At 45.8% G+C, this 17,400-nt stretch overlaps 1 protein-coding gene across 9 annotated transcripts in view; it reads left to right on the top strand.

Annotated features, from left to right (window-relative positions):
* Positions 1-17,400, top strand: part of MPDZ (multiple PDZ domain crumbs cell polarity complex component) — a 550,514-nt gene that overhangs the window by 240,168 nt on the left and 292,946 nt on the right. For all 9 annotated transcript variants that reach the window (XM_033918951.1, XM_033918923.1, XM_033918958.1 and 6 more), the window contains one exon: positions 1,979-2,177. In XM_033918951.1, the coding sequence (XP_033774842.1) occupies positions 1,979-2,177 (199 nt within the window). The remainder of the gene's footprint in view (positions 1-1,978; positions 2,178-17,400) is intronic.

The following is a 17,400-nucleotide window of genomic DNA, read 5'->3' as shown; positions in this document are numbered from 1 at the left end:
CATTCAGGGAGCACAGAATTCCTTGGCGGACAAGCTCAGCAGAGTTCTCCAGCCTCACGAGTGGACACTCGATCCTCTCACTCTGCAGTCCATCTTCACTCAGTGGGGCACTCCTCAGATAGACCTCTTTGCAGCGCCTCACAATCACCAGCTGCCCCTATTCTGCTCCAGACTCTACTCTCCTCACCATCTGGCAGCGGATGCATTTCTCCTCGACTGGTCCAATCTGTTTCTGTATGCTTTCCCTCCTCTGCCTCTCATGTTGAGAACCTTGTTCAAGCTCAAGAGGGAACGAGCCACCATGATTCTGATTGCTCCGAGGTGGCCCAGGCAACATTGGTTCTCCCTTCTACTTCAACTCAGTTCCAGGGAACCTTTTCTTCTTCCACTGTTTCCTTCTCTGCTTACACAGCACCAGGAGACCCTTCTACATCCCAACCTCCAGTCTCTGCACCTGACAGCTTGGTATCTCTCGGGCTGACTTCTCATGATACTCTTTTATCTCAGCCCGTTCGTTCCATTCTAGATGCCTCCAGGAAACCAGCCACTCTGCAATGTTACCATCAGAAGTGGACAAGATTTTCTTCCTGGTGTCTTCTTCACCATCTTGATCCCACTTCCCTGGCAGTGGAGACATTGTTGGATTATTTGCTTTCTTTGTCTGACTCTGGCCTTAAGTCTTCTTCCATCAGAGTCCATCTCAGTGCCATTGCTGCCTTCCATGAGCCGGTTCATGGAAAACTTCTCTCAGCTCATCCCCTGGTGTCCAGGTTCATGCGGGGTCTTTTTAATGTGAAACCACCTCTTAAAGCCCCTCCTGTTATCTGGGATCTCAATGTAGTTCTTTCCGCTTTAATGAAGCCTCCATTTGAACCTTTGGCTACCGCTTATTTCAAGTTTCTCACTTGGAAGGTACTTTTCCTTATTGCTCTTACCTCTGCCAGGAGGGTCAGTGAGTTACATGCACTAGTTGCGGATCCACCTTTTACTGTCTTTCATCATGACAAGGTGGTTCTGCGCACACATCCAAAGTTTCTCCCTAAGGTTGTCTCTGAATTTCATCTCAACCAATCCATTGTTCTGCCTGTCTTCTTTCCGAAACCTCACTCGCATTCTGGAGAACAGGCTCTGCATACTTTAGACTGTAAACGGGCTCTGGCTTACTATTTAGACCGTACTAAGCCCCACAGATCATCTCCACAACTCTTTTTGTCCTTTGATCCGAATAAATTGGGACATCCTGTTTCTAAACGTACGTTGTCTAATTGGCTGGCAGCGTGCATTTCTTTCTGTTATGCTCAGACCGGACTGTCACTGGAAGGTTCTGTCACGGCCCGTAGAGTCCGAGCTATGGCAGCATCTGTAGCTTTCCTCCGGTCCACTCCTATTGAGGAAATCTGCAAAGCTGCCACTTGGTCCTCAGTTCATACTTTTGCATCTCATTATTGTCTGGATGCATTCTCCAGACGAGATGGACACTTCGGCCAATTTGTTTTGCAAAATTTGTTTTCCTAATGGCCAACCTTCCCTCCATCCCTCTTTTTGTTAGCTTGGAGGTCACCCATCAGTCAAGAATATGCTGCCTGCTTGTCCTGAGATAAAGCACAGTTACTTACCGTAACAGGTGTTATCCAGGGACAGCAGGCAGATATTCTTGCGTCCCTCCCACCTCCCCGGGTTGGCTTCTTAGCTGGCTTATCATAACTGGGGACCGCGCGCCTGTGTCGGGCGGGAAGGCACTCGCGCATGCGCGGTGCGGCATCTAGAACTTTCCAAGTTCTTAGAGTGCAATCACTCTAAAAGTGTCCGTACCGGTGCTCCGTCGGTGCCGTCACCCATCAGTCAAGAATATCTGCCTGCTGTCCCTGGATAACACCTGTTACGGTAAGTAACTGTGCTTTTTTCACTTTCTGCATGTAAGAATCCAATCTATCTTTCTTAGGTACTGTAGTAATTTTGTACTCTTATAATCTGTTAGGAATGACTGTCAGTGCTAATAAAGATGGTATAGGAATGATAGTACGCAGCATCATCCATGGTGGTTCGATAAGTCGTGATGGGAGAATTGGTGTTGGGGATTGCATCTTGGCTATAAATGAAGAATCTACAACCAATTTAACAAATGCCCAAGCACGAGCCATGCTAAGAAGGCATTCTCTAGTTGGACCAGATATAAAGTAAGTTAACTCAAGTACTTTTGAGATGTAATTTTAAAGTTATTTCCTTAGCCATGGAAATATCCTCCATAAAATAGTCCTCCTGATCTGATGGTGAAAGTGTGCACATAAATGTTCACATTTTTATCTGCATTTGGGAAGGACATTCTGTGGTGACAATATGAGTGCAAAATGTTCATTTACATGCATAATTTAAGTTTGTAAAAGTACAGACTTAAATTTTCATAAGAGAACTATCTGTGCTTTATAGCAGGTTTAATTTCTACAGATAGTTTTGCCAGGCTGATTTTCAGAATGAATTTGTATGCATAAGTTTTGCTTTGAAAATTGGTATAACATGCTTTTGTAGCAAAATTACACCTTTGTTAAAGGTCAAAATCACCTTGCTCCTAAAGGTTTTATTTTCAATTAGGATTTTATATTGGGGTTTTTCCTTATCAAGTGGTCCAGAGCTCCCCACTTGACTCATCTCAAAAATTGATGAAATTTTTTTCAGGGACCTCTAATGAAGATATCCAAAGTTTTAAGGCTTGATCTCAACTAGGTCCAGAGTTAGGGCCCCTTTTTTGTATCCATAGAAGATGACAACTGGGGACCTTCCTTTTGTATCCGTAGAAGATGTCAAGTTGGGGACCAGTTGTCATGGAATTATTACCCTATTAAATACTGAAAAAAAATAATATAAATTGATAAATAGTGGAAAGCAATAAGAACAAATGCTTATAACTTAAGTAAAAAGGTTCAAGATTTGCAAGCCCTGATGTTTGAGGAAGACTTGGATATTTTTGCTATTTCACAGCCATGGTTCAATGATCCCATAAATAGGATGTGACTATATTGGGCTATAATCTTTTTAGGAAAAATAAGGAGGTCCTAAAAGGTGGAGGAGTGGTGCTGCATGTGAAAAATATCAGAGCTGCAAAATGCAGGGGACCTGTGGAAAGGGAGAAGCTATATGGATTGCCCTGGAAAGACCTCTGGTGCAAATGGAGATGCTGGGCAAAGATCTGATCCAAGATATCCATAAGCTTAGAATGAAAGGGGAAGTGCTGCAGTTGGGAGATTTCAATGCTTGATGTAGATTGGTAGGTCTGGTAGCACTATAGAAATAATAATAGTAGTAGTAGATTGCAACATCTCATCTGCAGAGTCAGAAAGAAGCAGGAGATCATGGATGCCTATCAAAGTGCTTTCCTCAGACAAATGGTGATGGAACACCCAAGGGAAGGGATGACTGGATCTAGTGCTCATGAATGGATAGGTTTGATATAAGAGCAAAAGTGAAGTGTAGACGGACAAAACTCACAGTACTGGATTTCTGACATTCTGATTTTGGTAAAATTGGGGAATACCTGAAGAAAGAGCTGATGGCGTGGGTAGGCAACAGATCTTTAAACTAGGAATGTGAACAAAAACAAGAGACATAGCAAACCTATATGGTTCTCCAGACAAGTGGCCAAAAATATAAGGGCAAAAGAGGCTGCATTCAAGAAATAAGGAAAAATACAAGGGGATCACGGAAATAGTGAAAGCACAGGTGGAAGAAAAAAGGGCTAAAGATATAAAAAGAGGTGGCAAGGCCTTTTTCAGATATATTGAAGAAAGGAGAAAAGCTGGAAGTAAAATTGCAGGACTGAAAGATGCTGAGAATGGCTATGTGTAGAGTAATGAGGAAAAGTGAACATCTCTATCATATCTCCCCTCTCCTACCTTTCCTCCAAATTATACATATTGAGATCTTTAAATAAGTCCTCATATGCTTTGTGACAAAGACTACTGACCATTTTAGTAGCATTCCTCTGGACTAACTCCATCCTATTTATAGTTTTTTGAAGGTGCGGTCTCTAGAATTGTAACTAATATTCTAAATGAGGTCTCACCAGAGTCTTATATAGAAGCATCAATACCTTCTTTTCCTACTGGCCATTCCTCTCCCTATGCATCCAAGCATCCTTCTAGCTTTTGCTGTTGCCTTTTTCTGCCTGTTTGATCACCTTAAGATTATCATATACAATCACATCTGAGTCTTGCTCCTCTTTTGTGCACAAAAGTTCTTCATCCCCTAAATTGTACTGTTCCCTCGGGTTTTTGCAGCCCGAGTGCATTACCCTACATTTGTTAGTATTAAATTCCAGACCGTTCTTCAAGCTTCACTAGGTCCTTTCTCATATTATCCACACCATCAGAGATGTCTACCCTATTGCAGATTTTGCTATCATCCACAAATCTTACCAGGCAGCCCTTCAGCAATATCACTTACAAAAATGTCAAGAACTGAATTTTGCAGCACACCATTGGTAATATCCTTTTCCTCAGAGTGAGCTCCAATATCCTTTTTCTCAGAATGAACTACATTTATCACTACCCTCTGCCACCTTCTTCTCAGCCAGTTCCTAACCCAGTCTGTCACTTTGTGTCCCATACTGAGGGTACTCAGTTTATTTATTCAATGCCTATATTGAACAGTGACAAAGGCTTTGCTAAAATCTAAATACACCACATCTAGTGCTCTCAGTCTTTTAAATTCTCTGGTCACCCAGTCAAAGAAATTGATCAGATTTGTCTGACAAGACCTGGCTCTAGTAAAACCATGTTGCTGCCGGCGCAGCCACCTTGCACTCTTCGTCGAGTGCGGCGAATGAAGCAAGCGAGGCAGCTATATCGGATAGCAGCGAAGAAGGGGAAGAGCAGGCTGTACAGTGCATTTTGGCTGCCTCAGGAACACAACTGCCACCACGTGAGATCTTGGGGTCAACTATGGACTTGCAGAATCTATCTTTAATGTGAGATTCCACAGGTACTGTGCAAATTAAACCTTTTGCGATAGTTCCTTTAAAAAAGCCCCCAGTTATAGTTCTGAATTCAATATGGGAAGCTGTTTCTGAATTGCAATCCTCATTGGAGACTCAGATGCGGAACTTAACAACTTATTGCTCAGGACTGCTTTTGGAGACAACACAATTACACCAAAGAGTGGGCAAAATAGAAACTGAATCTGTAGACCAAAGACAAAAATTGGATACTTTGACTGTTCAAAATCAGCTATTAATGAAGGATAATGGGAATATTAACTTTTGTACTGCCACATATTTATCTAACAAGTGTATGTAGAAGTCACTTCCAACAAAGCTTCAGAGTAATATGGTTTTTATTGCATAAACATCAGATATTACCAAATAATACAGATAAACATCAGAGCATATACAAGATAGAAGCAGAAAATACCTATATACACCAAATAGAATACTGCACCACGCCTGCCAGATTCCTCTCCAATACTGGTCGGGGAATCTAGAGCGATTAAGGGAAAGGTGCAGACGTAGCTCCCAAGGCTGCAGCAAGATCCATTTTGGTACTGTCCCAGGGTTACTTATATACCTTTTTCCCACACTACCTTTGTCCTGTCTCTGTCAATGCAAAAAAACAACACGTGTCCCTCTTATCTTCCAGCTGGGAGGTTAACTGCTGTTTGACCTTTATTCCTGATGCTTAAGTTGTTACACACAGGTGGGCTCTTATCACAGTACACACACCCTCTTCAATCTCTACACCGCTTCCCTAGGAACGCATCTGGACAATTTGGGCATAACCACCTATAGTTATGCTGATGACATCACCATCCTCATCCCATTTGACCACTCTAAACCGACCATGACAGACAAACTTCACCAAACACTTGAAACAGTCACAACCTGGATGGAAAAACACAAACTTAAACTCAACCAAGACAAAACCAAATTCATCCTTCTCGAAAATGACAAGGTCCAAACCACAACCAATTTAGAAATAAACGCAATCAAATACCCAGTCCAAACCACCATTAAACTACTTGGCATGACCATAGACAGATGCTGCACTATGCAACCGCAAATAAACAAAACAATTCAGAAATCATTCGCTGTCATGAGAAATCTGAGACAAGTCCGAAAATTCTTTGAAAGAACACAATTCCAACTTATAGTACAATCACTAATACTAGGTATATTGGACTACTGCAACATCCTCTTCCTTCCCTGCCCTGTAACCACGATTAAACAACTCCAAACAATCCAAAATACAGCTTTGAGACTCATCTATTCATTGAGAAAACACGACCACATCACTGAAGCCTTCATCAACTCACATTGGCTTCCAATCCAAGAAAGAATCCAATTCAAATTCTACTGCATACTATTTAAAACCCTACACGGAGACAGCCCATCATACCTGAACAATCGCCTCATCCAAGCACCCACTACCAGACACAGAAAAACACACTCCCCATTCATACCCCCCCCAATCAAAGAAGTAAAAAGAAAAAAACTACACGACGGCCTCCTAGCCACCCAAGCCGCAAGGCTGGATAACCAGATCTCCAACCTTCTGATGACCACTCCAGACTATAGGACGTTCAGAAAAGAAATAAAAACCACACTTTTCAAGAAATTCCTGAAACAGCAATAACATCACGACCTCTTAGTAACTCTAAAACCGACATCTGATCTACCCATTACTGCTCTAACAACAACAAAAGAACCTCCACTATGACCAACTATTAATTCTCTTACAAACCACCTCACCTTCAACAACCCGTTTATGTTTATAAAATCTACAATCAATGTAACTCTGTACTTCTAAATTAACCTTTTGTAATCCGCCTTGAACCGCAAGGTAATGGCGGAATAGAAATCCCTAATGTAATGTAATGTAATGTAATGTAATGCTGAAGTAAGTTGTCTCAGGGTAAACAAGGTTGAGGACAGCAATCCAGCAGATGGGTGCACCCGGCTTATGGGTTTAGCCAGGTCGAGGGCAGACTGGAAACAGCACCCTCAGTATTGTCACCCAGTCGGGCCCGCAAAGGCACTGCGGCGTTCACCGATGGGTGGCAGAACAACCCTGGCATGGCTCCCAATGAGGGAAGACCCTACATAGTAGTTCAGTTCACTGGTATATTAACTAAATCAACATCAGATACATCACATATGGTCAACAGTTTTAATTCAAACAAAAAAAAAAAAAAAAAACAAAGCTGAAGGGCCAGCTCCGCTCACTCAGAAGACAACTGAAGATCAGGGAGGTGAAGGTGGCCTTCTCTGAGATCCTCCCAGTACCAAGAGCGGATGGAAAGAGACAAGGGGAATTGCAAGTAATCAATGCCTGGATGAGACGATGGTGCGAAGAAGAAGGCTTCGACTTTGTGCGCAACTGGACGGCGTTCTGGGGAAAAAGCAAGTACTACAGAAGGGACGGACTACACCTCAACAAGGAAGGAGCAAGAGTTTTGGCAGGCAACATGAAGAAGGCAATCGAGAAGGCTTTAAACTGAAAGATAGGGGAAAGCCGACAGTCGACCACCGGTCGATGGCACGGATAGCAGGATGCCCCGACGAAGAAGCCAAGGACAACTACTCCTACACAAGAGAAGACGACCTCACAGCCAATAAGGGAGAAAAAGCAGGAAGGGACAACTCAGACACAGGAGGGGACGACCACACAGCAAACAAGGGTGATAACACAGGAGCAGTAAAGGATACCGTAATTGAAACTACAGGGACAGCCAAGAGTAGAAGGTCCAAAAAGGTAACACGAAGGGAACTTAGATGTATGTATACGAATGCTAGAAGTCTAGGTAACAAAATGGGGGAACTAGAGACAATAGCAAGACATGACATATTGGATATCATTGGCATAACAGAAACATGGTGGAATGAAGAAAACAAATGGGACACAGTACTACAGGGATACAAACTGTATAGAAGAGATCGAGTAAGGCAGAAAGGTGGAGGTATTGCTCTATATGTTAAGGAGGAAATAGATTCTGTTGAAATGGTTACAACAGAAATGAAAGAGAAGCTTGAGTCACTCTGGATCAAAATTCCTGGTCAATATGGCGCAGATACGAAAATTGGCCTTTACTATCGTCCCCCAGAACAGGCGGAGGAAACTGACTCAGAAATGATGGAGGAAATCAAACAAGAATGCAAGACAGGAAATATAATTATATTGGGAGACTTCAATTTCCCAGGGATAGACTGGAAACTAGCAACCTCCAACTGCGGCAAGGAGGCCAAGTTCCTGGAGGTGCTAGGGGATTGCTTCCTGGAACAAATGGTAAAAGAGCCGACAAGAGGCAACGCCACCTTGGACTTGGTCCTAAATGGCCTCACGGGACCGATAACAGAAGTGGAAGTCATGGTTCCACTGGGAACGAGTGATCACAATGTAATCAACTTTAAACTTGACATCGGGAAAGGGAAACATGTCAAAACCTTAACCACCACCTTGAACTTTAAAAAGGGTAAATACGATCGCATGAGAGCCATGGTAGAAAAACGACTCGAGAAGATGGTGGACAAACTTGAAACGGTAGATCAGGCATGGTCCCTACTGAAAAATACTATCACAGAAGCACAAGATCTCTACATTCCGAGGATTTCCAAAGATCGGAGAACAAAGAGCAAAAGAGAACCGGCATGGCTTACCATACAGGTGAAGGAAGCCTTAAAAGAAAAGAAGGACTCTTTCAAAAAATGGAAATGCATAAAGACAACCGAAGCCTGGAACAAACATAAAGATGATCAGAAGAAATGTCACAAGGCGGTGAGGGATGCAAAACAGGAATATGAGGAAAAAATAGCCCAGGAGGCCAAAAACTTCAAGCCCTTCTTTAGATACGTGAAAGGGAAAAAAACCTGCAAAAGAGGCAGTGGGACCCCTGGACGACCAGGGAAGAAAAGGGTACATCAAGGAAGATAAACAAATCGCAGACAAACTAAATTCCTTCTTTGCGTCCGTCTTTACGAAGGAGGACACCTCAACAATACCTGAAGCGGAGAAAGTGTTTGCAGGAGAAATAGAAGACAGCCTCACCACAGTTGAAGTGGACTTAGACCAGATATACTATCAGATCGACAAACTTAAAAGTGACAAATCCCCTGGACCGGATGGAATTCACCCGAGAGTCTTAAAGGAATTGAAGGTTGAAATCGGAGAGTTATTGCAAAAACTTGCAAACCTGACAATCAGAACTGGACAGATACCGGACGACTGGAGGATAGCGAACATCACCCCAATTTTCAAAAAAGGATCGAGAGGGGAACCAGGCAACTATAGACCTGTGAGTCTTACGTCTGTCCCCGGCAAGATGGTTGAAGCACTGATCAAGGATAGCATAGTCCGGCACTTGGACGCACACGATTTGATGAAACCCAGTCAACATGGATTCAGGAAAGGGAAATCATGTTTGACGAATTTACTCCAATTTTTTGAGACCGTGAACGAGCAAATTGATAGTGGGAAGCCAGTGGACATAATATACTTGGACTTCCAGAAAGCGTTCGACAAAGTTCCACACGAAAGACTTCTCAGGAATCTACAAAGCCATGGCATAGAGGGGGATATACAAAGATGGATAGGCAAATGGCTGGAAAACCGAAAGCAGAGAGTGGGCATAAATGGGAAGTTCTCCGACTGGGAGAAAGTGACTAGTGGTGTACCCCAGGGCTCGGTACTTGGGTCGATCCTTTTTAATATTTATATCAATGACCTGGAGGAAGGAACATCCAGTGAGATCATCAAGTTTGCAGAAGATACAAAACTATGCCGGGCAATCAGATCGCAGGAGGATAGAGAGAAACTCCAGAGCGACTTGTGTCGGTTAGAAACATGGGCGGAGAAATGGCAGATGAAGTTCAATGTGGAGAAATTGAAGGTAATGCATTTAGGCAATAAGAATAAGGAATACGAGTATACAATGTCAGGTGCAACTCTGGGGAAGAGTGAACAAGAAAAGGACCTGGGTGTACTGAAAGATAGGAGCCTGAAGCCGTCGGCACAATGCGCGGCAGCGGCAAAGAAGGCAAATAGAATGTTGGGCATGATAAAGAAAGGAATCTCGAGTAGATCGGAGAAAGTTATAATGCCACTTTATAGGGCAATGGTCAGACCACACTTGGAATACTGCGTCCAACATTGGTCTCCCTACCTAAAGAAGGATATAAAACTGCTGGAGAGGGTGCAGAGACGAGCAACAAAACTGGTGAAGGGTATGGAGAAACTGGAATACGAGGACAGACTTATAACACTAGGATTGTTCTCCCTTGAGAAAAGGAGACTGCGTGGGGATATGATAGAGACCTTCAAAATACTGAAAGGAATCGACAAAATAGAGCAGAGAAGATTATTTACATTGTCCAATTTGACAAGGACTAGAGGACATGTAATGAAGCTAAGGGGGGACAGGTTCAGGACTAATGTCAGGAAGTTCTGTTTCATTCAGAGAGTGGTTGACACCTGGAATGCCCTCCCAGAGGAGATTATTGCGGAATCGACTGTCCTAGGCTTCAAGAGCAAACTAGATGCATATCTCCTTAAGAGAGGCATATAAGGATATGGTGGACTATAAATTAAGCCAGGTGTAGAGAATGACACGGTGAAAAAATTGGTCCCCGTCTCACCATCCTCTGCACCGCCCCGTCACCGCCATTCCCTTCACCGCCCCGTCACCGCCACTGCCACCCCATTCACCGCCCCGTCACCGCCACTGCGACCCCATTCACCGCCCCGTCACCGTCACCGCTGCATACATAAAAGCCTCAAGCGGGTACGATTTTATATACTTTTCTTTATTTACGTATAAAGGAAACATTCTTTAAAACTGTAAAACTTAGTTAAATATTCTTATTCAAGTTTCAAGTTTTTCTTAAAATTTGATAAGTCGCAATCGATGTACAAAAGATAAAATAGGAATATACAATATTAAATAAACTTGCAGACAACAACATCATAAAAATGTAAAATAATCAACAAGAACCAAAAGGAAGGAAAGAAAAACACTTAAGGTAAAAACAACATGGTAGGGGAAAAGGAAAGAGTTAGAAAAAGAAAGGACGTAGCATCCTTAAATAAATAGCATTTCAATTTGCTTTTGAATCGTTCTAGCATAGCCGGGGTCCTGTGTTTGTAAGTTTCATGTTGAATTGTACTTGTGTAAATTACTTAAAACAACTTTGGGGTCCTTTTATTAACCAATTTAATGCAAGCACTATCGGTTAGGACCCCTTTCACAGCATGGACAACTGGTTTATTAGTCTGATGTAATTAGATAAATCATTGGATGACTTTTTTTTTAGTTATTTGCTTTGGAATTGTTCTATTGCTGATTTGTAAAGTTAATCCAAAATAATAAATCCAATCCAATCCAATCCAATCTCTTCATAAAGGTTAATAAATCAATAACATTTTTTATTTTTGGTTGCTTGGTTATGCATTCATTTTGTCACTCTTTCCTTGCTCAGATTTCTTGGTGCAACAGTGACTACAGGTTCTCTAACTAATACTACTTGCTTTGGTGTGCAAAAGACCAGCCCTCTGCTTTAAACTTGTAAATATCCCATTGTTCTGAGAAGACAGACTAGGCTTCTGCACTTCATTAAGGTAATGGGGGCTGAGCTGTGTGTCTCTAATGTGGCTTAGTAAAAGAGACCCTAAAAGCAAATAATCTCACCTGCATCAGAGCAAATGAAAATTTCAGCATGAGAATGTGTATGCTATTGGAAAGAGTAGCTCAGCCAGACCTCAGCACGGAGCTGGTTTTTTTTTTTTTACACAAACATTCCTTTCCTTACCTCAGCTTGTAACCGACGAAGTTTTCAGGTTTTCAAGAAGCTGCGAAATCAAAATCCTCTGCTCGGCTCCGAAATCACAATCGCTACTACTGCACTACAAGCCATTAAATATCATGTGCGGCAGTAGCGATTGGTCCCCTACTTTGATCTGACAAATGAGGAGCCAGTATATTGGGGGGCGGAGTCAATGCGGCAACGTGCAAGTTGGATCGAGAGTTGGAGGAGACAGACAACATGGCGGAGACATCAAACACCCGGTCACGAACACGGTGAAACACAGGTAAATAGCAATTCCTAGAAGGGGGTACATTGGCCTGCGGGGACAAATCTTTTCACCGTTTTTGCGGGCGGTGAAAACTTTTGTCCCCGTGTCTGCGGCGATTTGGCTTTGGAGTCTCCATAACCCGCAGCCAAACCGCAGGCACGCCGCGGCTCCCTGCGGGGATCGCTCCCCGTGTCATTCTCTAGCCAGGTGTACACCTGGCAGGGCCTCCGCGTGTGCGGATCGCCGGACTTGATGGACCGAAGGTCTGATCCGGAGATGGCAGTTCTTATGTTTTTTGTCTGAGCACAAAAATAGCAAAAGACAATACTTCTGTCCAGATTCTTGGAAGCTCAAATAGCCAAAAGGAATCAACACAAAAAATATCCTGACCCAGGTAAGTATTGCTAAGTCCTCAGTTCAGCACAGTCTTTAACTATTCGTTCAAGGAATGCCAAACTCACAGTCCTCAGTTCATTATATTCCAAGGATTCCTGGACTTTAGCTTATCTTAGTCCCGGTCTTCACCAGGTCCTTGGGGTTTTTAAACAAGCAAAACAGAAAACTCCAGCACTGTGCAGCACTCCAGTCCTGGTGTTCCAGGAACAGGATTGCCGGGTTCACTCTCACAAAAAATCTTTTCACAAGCACCCACAAAATTACCCAACCCGAGGTCTTCTGTGAACCCAACCCCCAATCCTGTTAGTTCTCAGTCTTGCTCCAGTACTCACACCAGCCACACACCAGCTTCTCCCAAAGCTCTCTCCCAGCTGGTGTGGAGTAGCTCAATTAGTGCAAAGCACCAGTTCAGTACTGCTTCCAGCCCAGCTGCTGTGCAACAAAACAAAACAGTTTTCAAACACATTCTTTGCCATGTCCTGGGTAACAGAATTTTCCCAATCCATAGGCTCTGGTTTGGGCGCTTACCCTTACCTGGCCAGAAGGATCCTTTCTGTCAGCCCTTCCTGAGCTGTCCCTCTCAGACTCTTTGAGAGCTGCTTTAAGGGAGACGAGCCACTCCCAGTCTTACGTGGTTGAGGTACTGCTTTGGAGGCTCTCTGGCTCCCTCCCAGTTCAGGGTTAATATTACACTCTGGGAGCTGGTTGTATTTCCTAAGGGAGCTTGTTTTCCTGACAGGCTTTGGCTCAGGCAAGGGATCAAGGTTTGTATCACATTCATTCTACCTACTTTGGGATTCCTGGTTAGGGAAGTCAGCTTAACCCTATCCTACCCTTGACAGGGTCATCCTTGGGGATGAGAATATCACAGTATGCTCTTGGTAACAAAATTCACATTGGTCAGGATGATAGCAAATAAGCAGACTTGAGGAGACATGTTACGTAGTATGCTGAGTTTCAGTTACCCCCTGGCCATAGGCATAATAACTTTAAACTGGAGATGCTGGAGAATGCGTCAAGATGACAAAACATGAGATTAATTAACTTTCCTAAATTGATTACTGTTTCACCACTTGACATGTTTAAAAGGTATCTCACAGAGGTTTTAAAAATTCCACAAACGTATTATCCACCTGTGTCAAGAATTTATTATTTTCCATTTGGTAAGAAGAAAACAGCTGAGGAACAACAGGCTCCTGCCATAGAAGCATTAGACATGTTAGATTTGACTAATATATTAGAAAGATCAGATTCTGATCAGATTTCAGTGTGTCACCAGCGGGGTCAGGGCAATTGGTCCCGAGCCGCTGGGACACAGAAGTATTGGCTCTTGTGTGCTGTGGCTGGCTACATAAGAGTAAGTAAGTCAGGATTCAACCCAAAAAAGGAAAAAACACACTGCAAACCGGTAAGTAAGAAGACAAAACCGGGACCGGATTTAATGGTGCAATATCCAAAAACAAAAAGGGTTGCTTCACACATCAGCTTGACATCAGTCTTCAAAATAAAGTAATCAAAAAACTAAACTATGTCAGGCAATAGCCGCCAATAGGTAAGTCCTTGAAATGTTCAAAAGAGGTAAACTTAACAGCCCTATTGCAGTCCAATATTTCTCCAAAAGAAAGAGGTTTCAAAACTCAAAACTAGAAACCTTAAACCTCAACAAAAAGGATTCTTTTCTGCAACAAGCGTTCCCAAACAATACGGTTTCTCTGCACATCGAATAATATATTCCCAGCATAAGTCCTTATTCTTCACCAAAGAGACTTGTGCTTGAGCCAGTGCACCGGCACCGATTCCTCCAGCCGCAGTAGTGCTGGATAAGGTGGTGTGCTCCACGTGATGGAATACTGCCAAGATATGGCCCTCTATCCCTCCACATTTAACATGGGGCTAACCCCCCACCACCTTCAAACAAAACACAGTCTGCCTTGCTCAAAAATAGGCCTTCCAAAAACCTATATACTTGTAATCCACAGTTATACAGCACTTGAACACTTGCCTTTGCTTAGCAGACTTCCATGGGCTGTGTGCTGGCAGTTAACTCAGGGAAAGACTCCGGCTCCAAATCCAGTTCCATGGGTTGGAACTCTTCCAAAGGCCTTTCAGGTAACTCTGCTCCAGCCTCTACTAGTTCCATCTGCTCAGGAACCGAACAGCTTTGCAGAGCTCTCAGCCCTGAGCTTTGCGACTGCCTGTCTTCACTGCCAGATGCCTTCTCCCCTTCTAGCCAGGCAGACCTGAGGTTTAGGAGTTGGGGACCACGCCCCAAATGCTCAGGTGTGCCGGATATCCTGACCTTCCTCCCCTGACTGAGTGGGGGAAGGAAACCTGCATTCTGGCACCAGCACTCCCTCTGCTGGACTCAGGAGCAAATGCAGGCAAAAGCTTACCTTGGGGTTTAAACAAAGCAACTTGGGCACTATCTGCTCCAGCAGTGGGCTTTATATTAGGAACAGCCCTAGCAGGCATACCTTGCATATCACAAGTGGCTTCACTTTTTGTTCAATTAGCTTTAGAAATGACAGGAATTGGTTATAGATATTTTTTAAATTTAAAGATAAAGATTTTATGAATTACAAGATCAGAATGTACCCAGATGTATCTTGTAGCCCACTGTAGCCCAGGACAGGGCTCAATAGCACTCCCAGTGGATACCACAAAATAGCACACTAACGTGTGACCCAAAATGGAGTCACCCTGCAGGACTGGACTTTAAACAGGAACCATAAATCACAGCGACAACAATTGTAGTTCATAGGAGAATCATTCCATTTTATTCCTTCCTTCACAAAGGTAAGTAGATCATTAATGTAGCAGAAAAATTGTCAGAACTTCAAACAGCCTCAAAACAAAAATACAGTGGTGCCTCGCATAACGGACGCCTCGCACAGCGAACGCTGCGCACAACGAACTTTATGTCTTGATTCGTACAACGAACTTCGTTTCACACAACGAAGTCGCCCGAGCTGCATCCTTCCGCGCAGGCACTGCGCTTAACTGCCCTCTCTCCGCCTGGCTCCCTCTTGCCCCCCCCCCCCCGACTCCCCGACACGCTCGGGGCCAGAGGGAGCCCAAGCCCTCTTGCCCCCCCGACTCCCCGACACGATCGGGGCAAGAGGGAGCTCAAGCCCTCTTGCCCCCCCGACTCCCCGACACGATCGGGGCAAGAGGGAGCCCAAGCCCTCTTGCCCCCCCGACTCCCCGACACGATCGGGGCAAGAGGGAGCTCAAGCCCTCTTGCCCCCCCGACTCCCCGACACGATCGGGGCAAGAGGGAGCCCAAGCCCTCTTGCCCCCCCGACTCCCCGACACGATCGGGGCAAGAGGGAGCTCAAGCCCTCTTGCCCCCCCGACTCCCCGACACGATCGGGGCAAGAGGGAGCCCAAGCCCTCTTGCCCCCCCGACTCCCCGACACGATCGGGCCAGGAGGGAGCCCAAGTCCTCCTGGCCACGGCGACCCCCTAACCCCACCCTGCACTACATTACGGGCAGGAGGGATCCCAGGCCCTCCTGCCCTCGACGCAAACCCCCCCCTCCCCCCAACGACCGCCCCCCCCCAAGAACCTCCGACCGCCCCCCAGCCGACCCGCGACCCCCCTGGCCGACCCCCACGACACCCCCAACCCCCTTCCCCGTACCTTTCTGTAGTTGGCCGGACAGACGGGAGCCAAACCCGCCTGTCCGGCAGGCAGCCAACGACGGAATGAGGCCGGATTGGCCCATCCGTCCCAAAGCTCCGCCTACTGGTGGGGCCTAAGGCGCCTGGGCCAATCAGAATAGGCCCGGGAGCCTTAGGTCCCTCCTGGGGGCGGGGCCTGAGGCACATGGGCCCAACCCGACCATGTGCCTCAGGCCCTGCCCCCAGGAGGGACCTAAGGCTCCCGGGCCTATTCTGATTGGCCCAGGCGCCTTAGGCCCCACCAGTAGGCGGAGCTTTGGGACGGATGGGCCAATCCGGCCTCATTCCGTCGTTGGCTGCCTGCCGGACAGGCGGGTTTGGCTCCCGTCTGTCCGGCCAACTACAGAAAGGTACGGGGAAGGGGGTTGGGGGTGTCGTGGGGGTCGGCCAGGGGGGTCGCGGGTCGGCTGGGGGGGCGGTCGGAGGTTCTTGGGGGGGCGGTCGTTGGGGGGAGGGGGGGTTTGCGTCGAGGGCAGGAGGGCCTGGGATCCCTCCTGCCCGTAATGTAGTGCAGGGTGGGGTTAGGGGGTCGCCGTGGCCAGGAGGACTTGGGCTCCCTCCTGGCCCGATATTGTCGGGGAGTTGGGGAATCGGCGGGGCAAGAGGGCTTGGGCTCCCTCTTGCCCCGATCGTGTCGGGGAGTCGGGGGGGCAAGAGGGCTTGGGCTCCCTCTTGCCCCGATCGTGTCGGGGAGTCGGGGGGCAAGAGGGCTTGGGCTCCCTCTTGCCCCGATCGTGTCGGGGAGTCGGGGGGGGGCAAGAGGGCTTGGGCTCCCTCTTGCCCCGATCGTGTCGGGGAGTCGGGGGGGCAAGAGGGCTTGGGCTCCCTCTTGCCCCGATCGTGTCGGGGAGTCGGGGGGCAAGAGGGCTTGGGCTCCCTCTTGCCCCGATCGTGTCGGGGAGTCGGGGGGGCAAGAGGGCTTGAGCTCCCTCTTGCCCCGATCGTGTCGGGGGTGCCAGGGACCACACGGAGTCACCCACCGTACCACCCGATTCGGGTAAGCGCAGGTATCGGTGGGTGGCTTATTTGCGGGGGGGTGCCTTATTTTACATTTTTTTCTAAAAAGGGGGGGCTGTCTTATTTGATGGCCCTGCCTTATCATCGGGGAAACACGGTAGAAAAAAAAAAAATGAACAGTTAAGTCCCAGTTTTTGCCGCTGAGACTCTGCCCTCTCTCACTGTAAAATTAGACTCTACTTAGTCTGTCTTTAAATTTAAAAAATGTGTGTTGTTTTAAAAAACAATTATGTTTTTAGATGTATCTAAATAAA

This window comes from Geotrypetes seraphini, chromosome 1, assembly GCF_902459505.1.
Source record: "Geotrypetes seraphini chromosome 1, aGeoSer1.1, whole genome shotgun sequence".
Lineage (NCBI taxonomy): Eukaryota > Metazoa > Chordata > Amphibia > Gymnophiona > Dermophiidae > Geotrypetes > Geotrypetes seraphini.
Note: the sequence above shows the minus strand (reverse complement) of the source record. Positions and strands in the feature narration are given on the sequence as shown.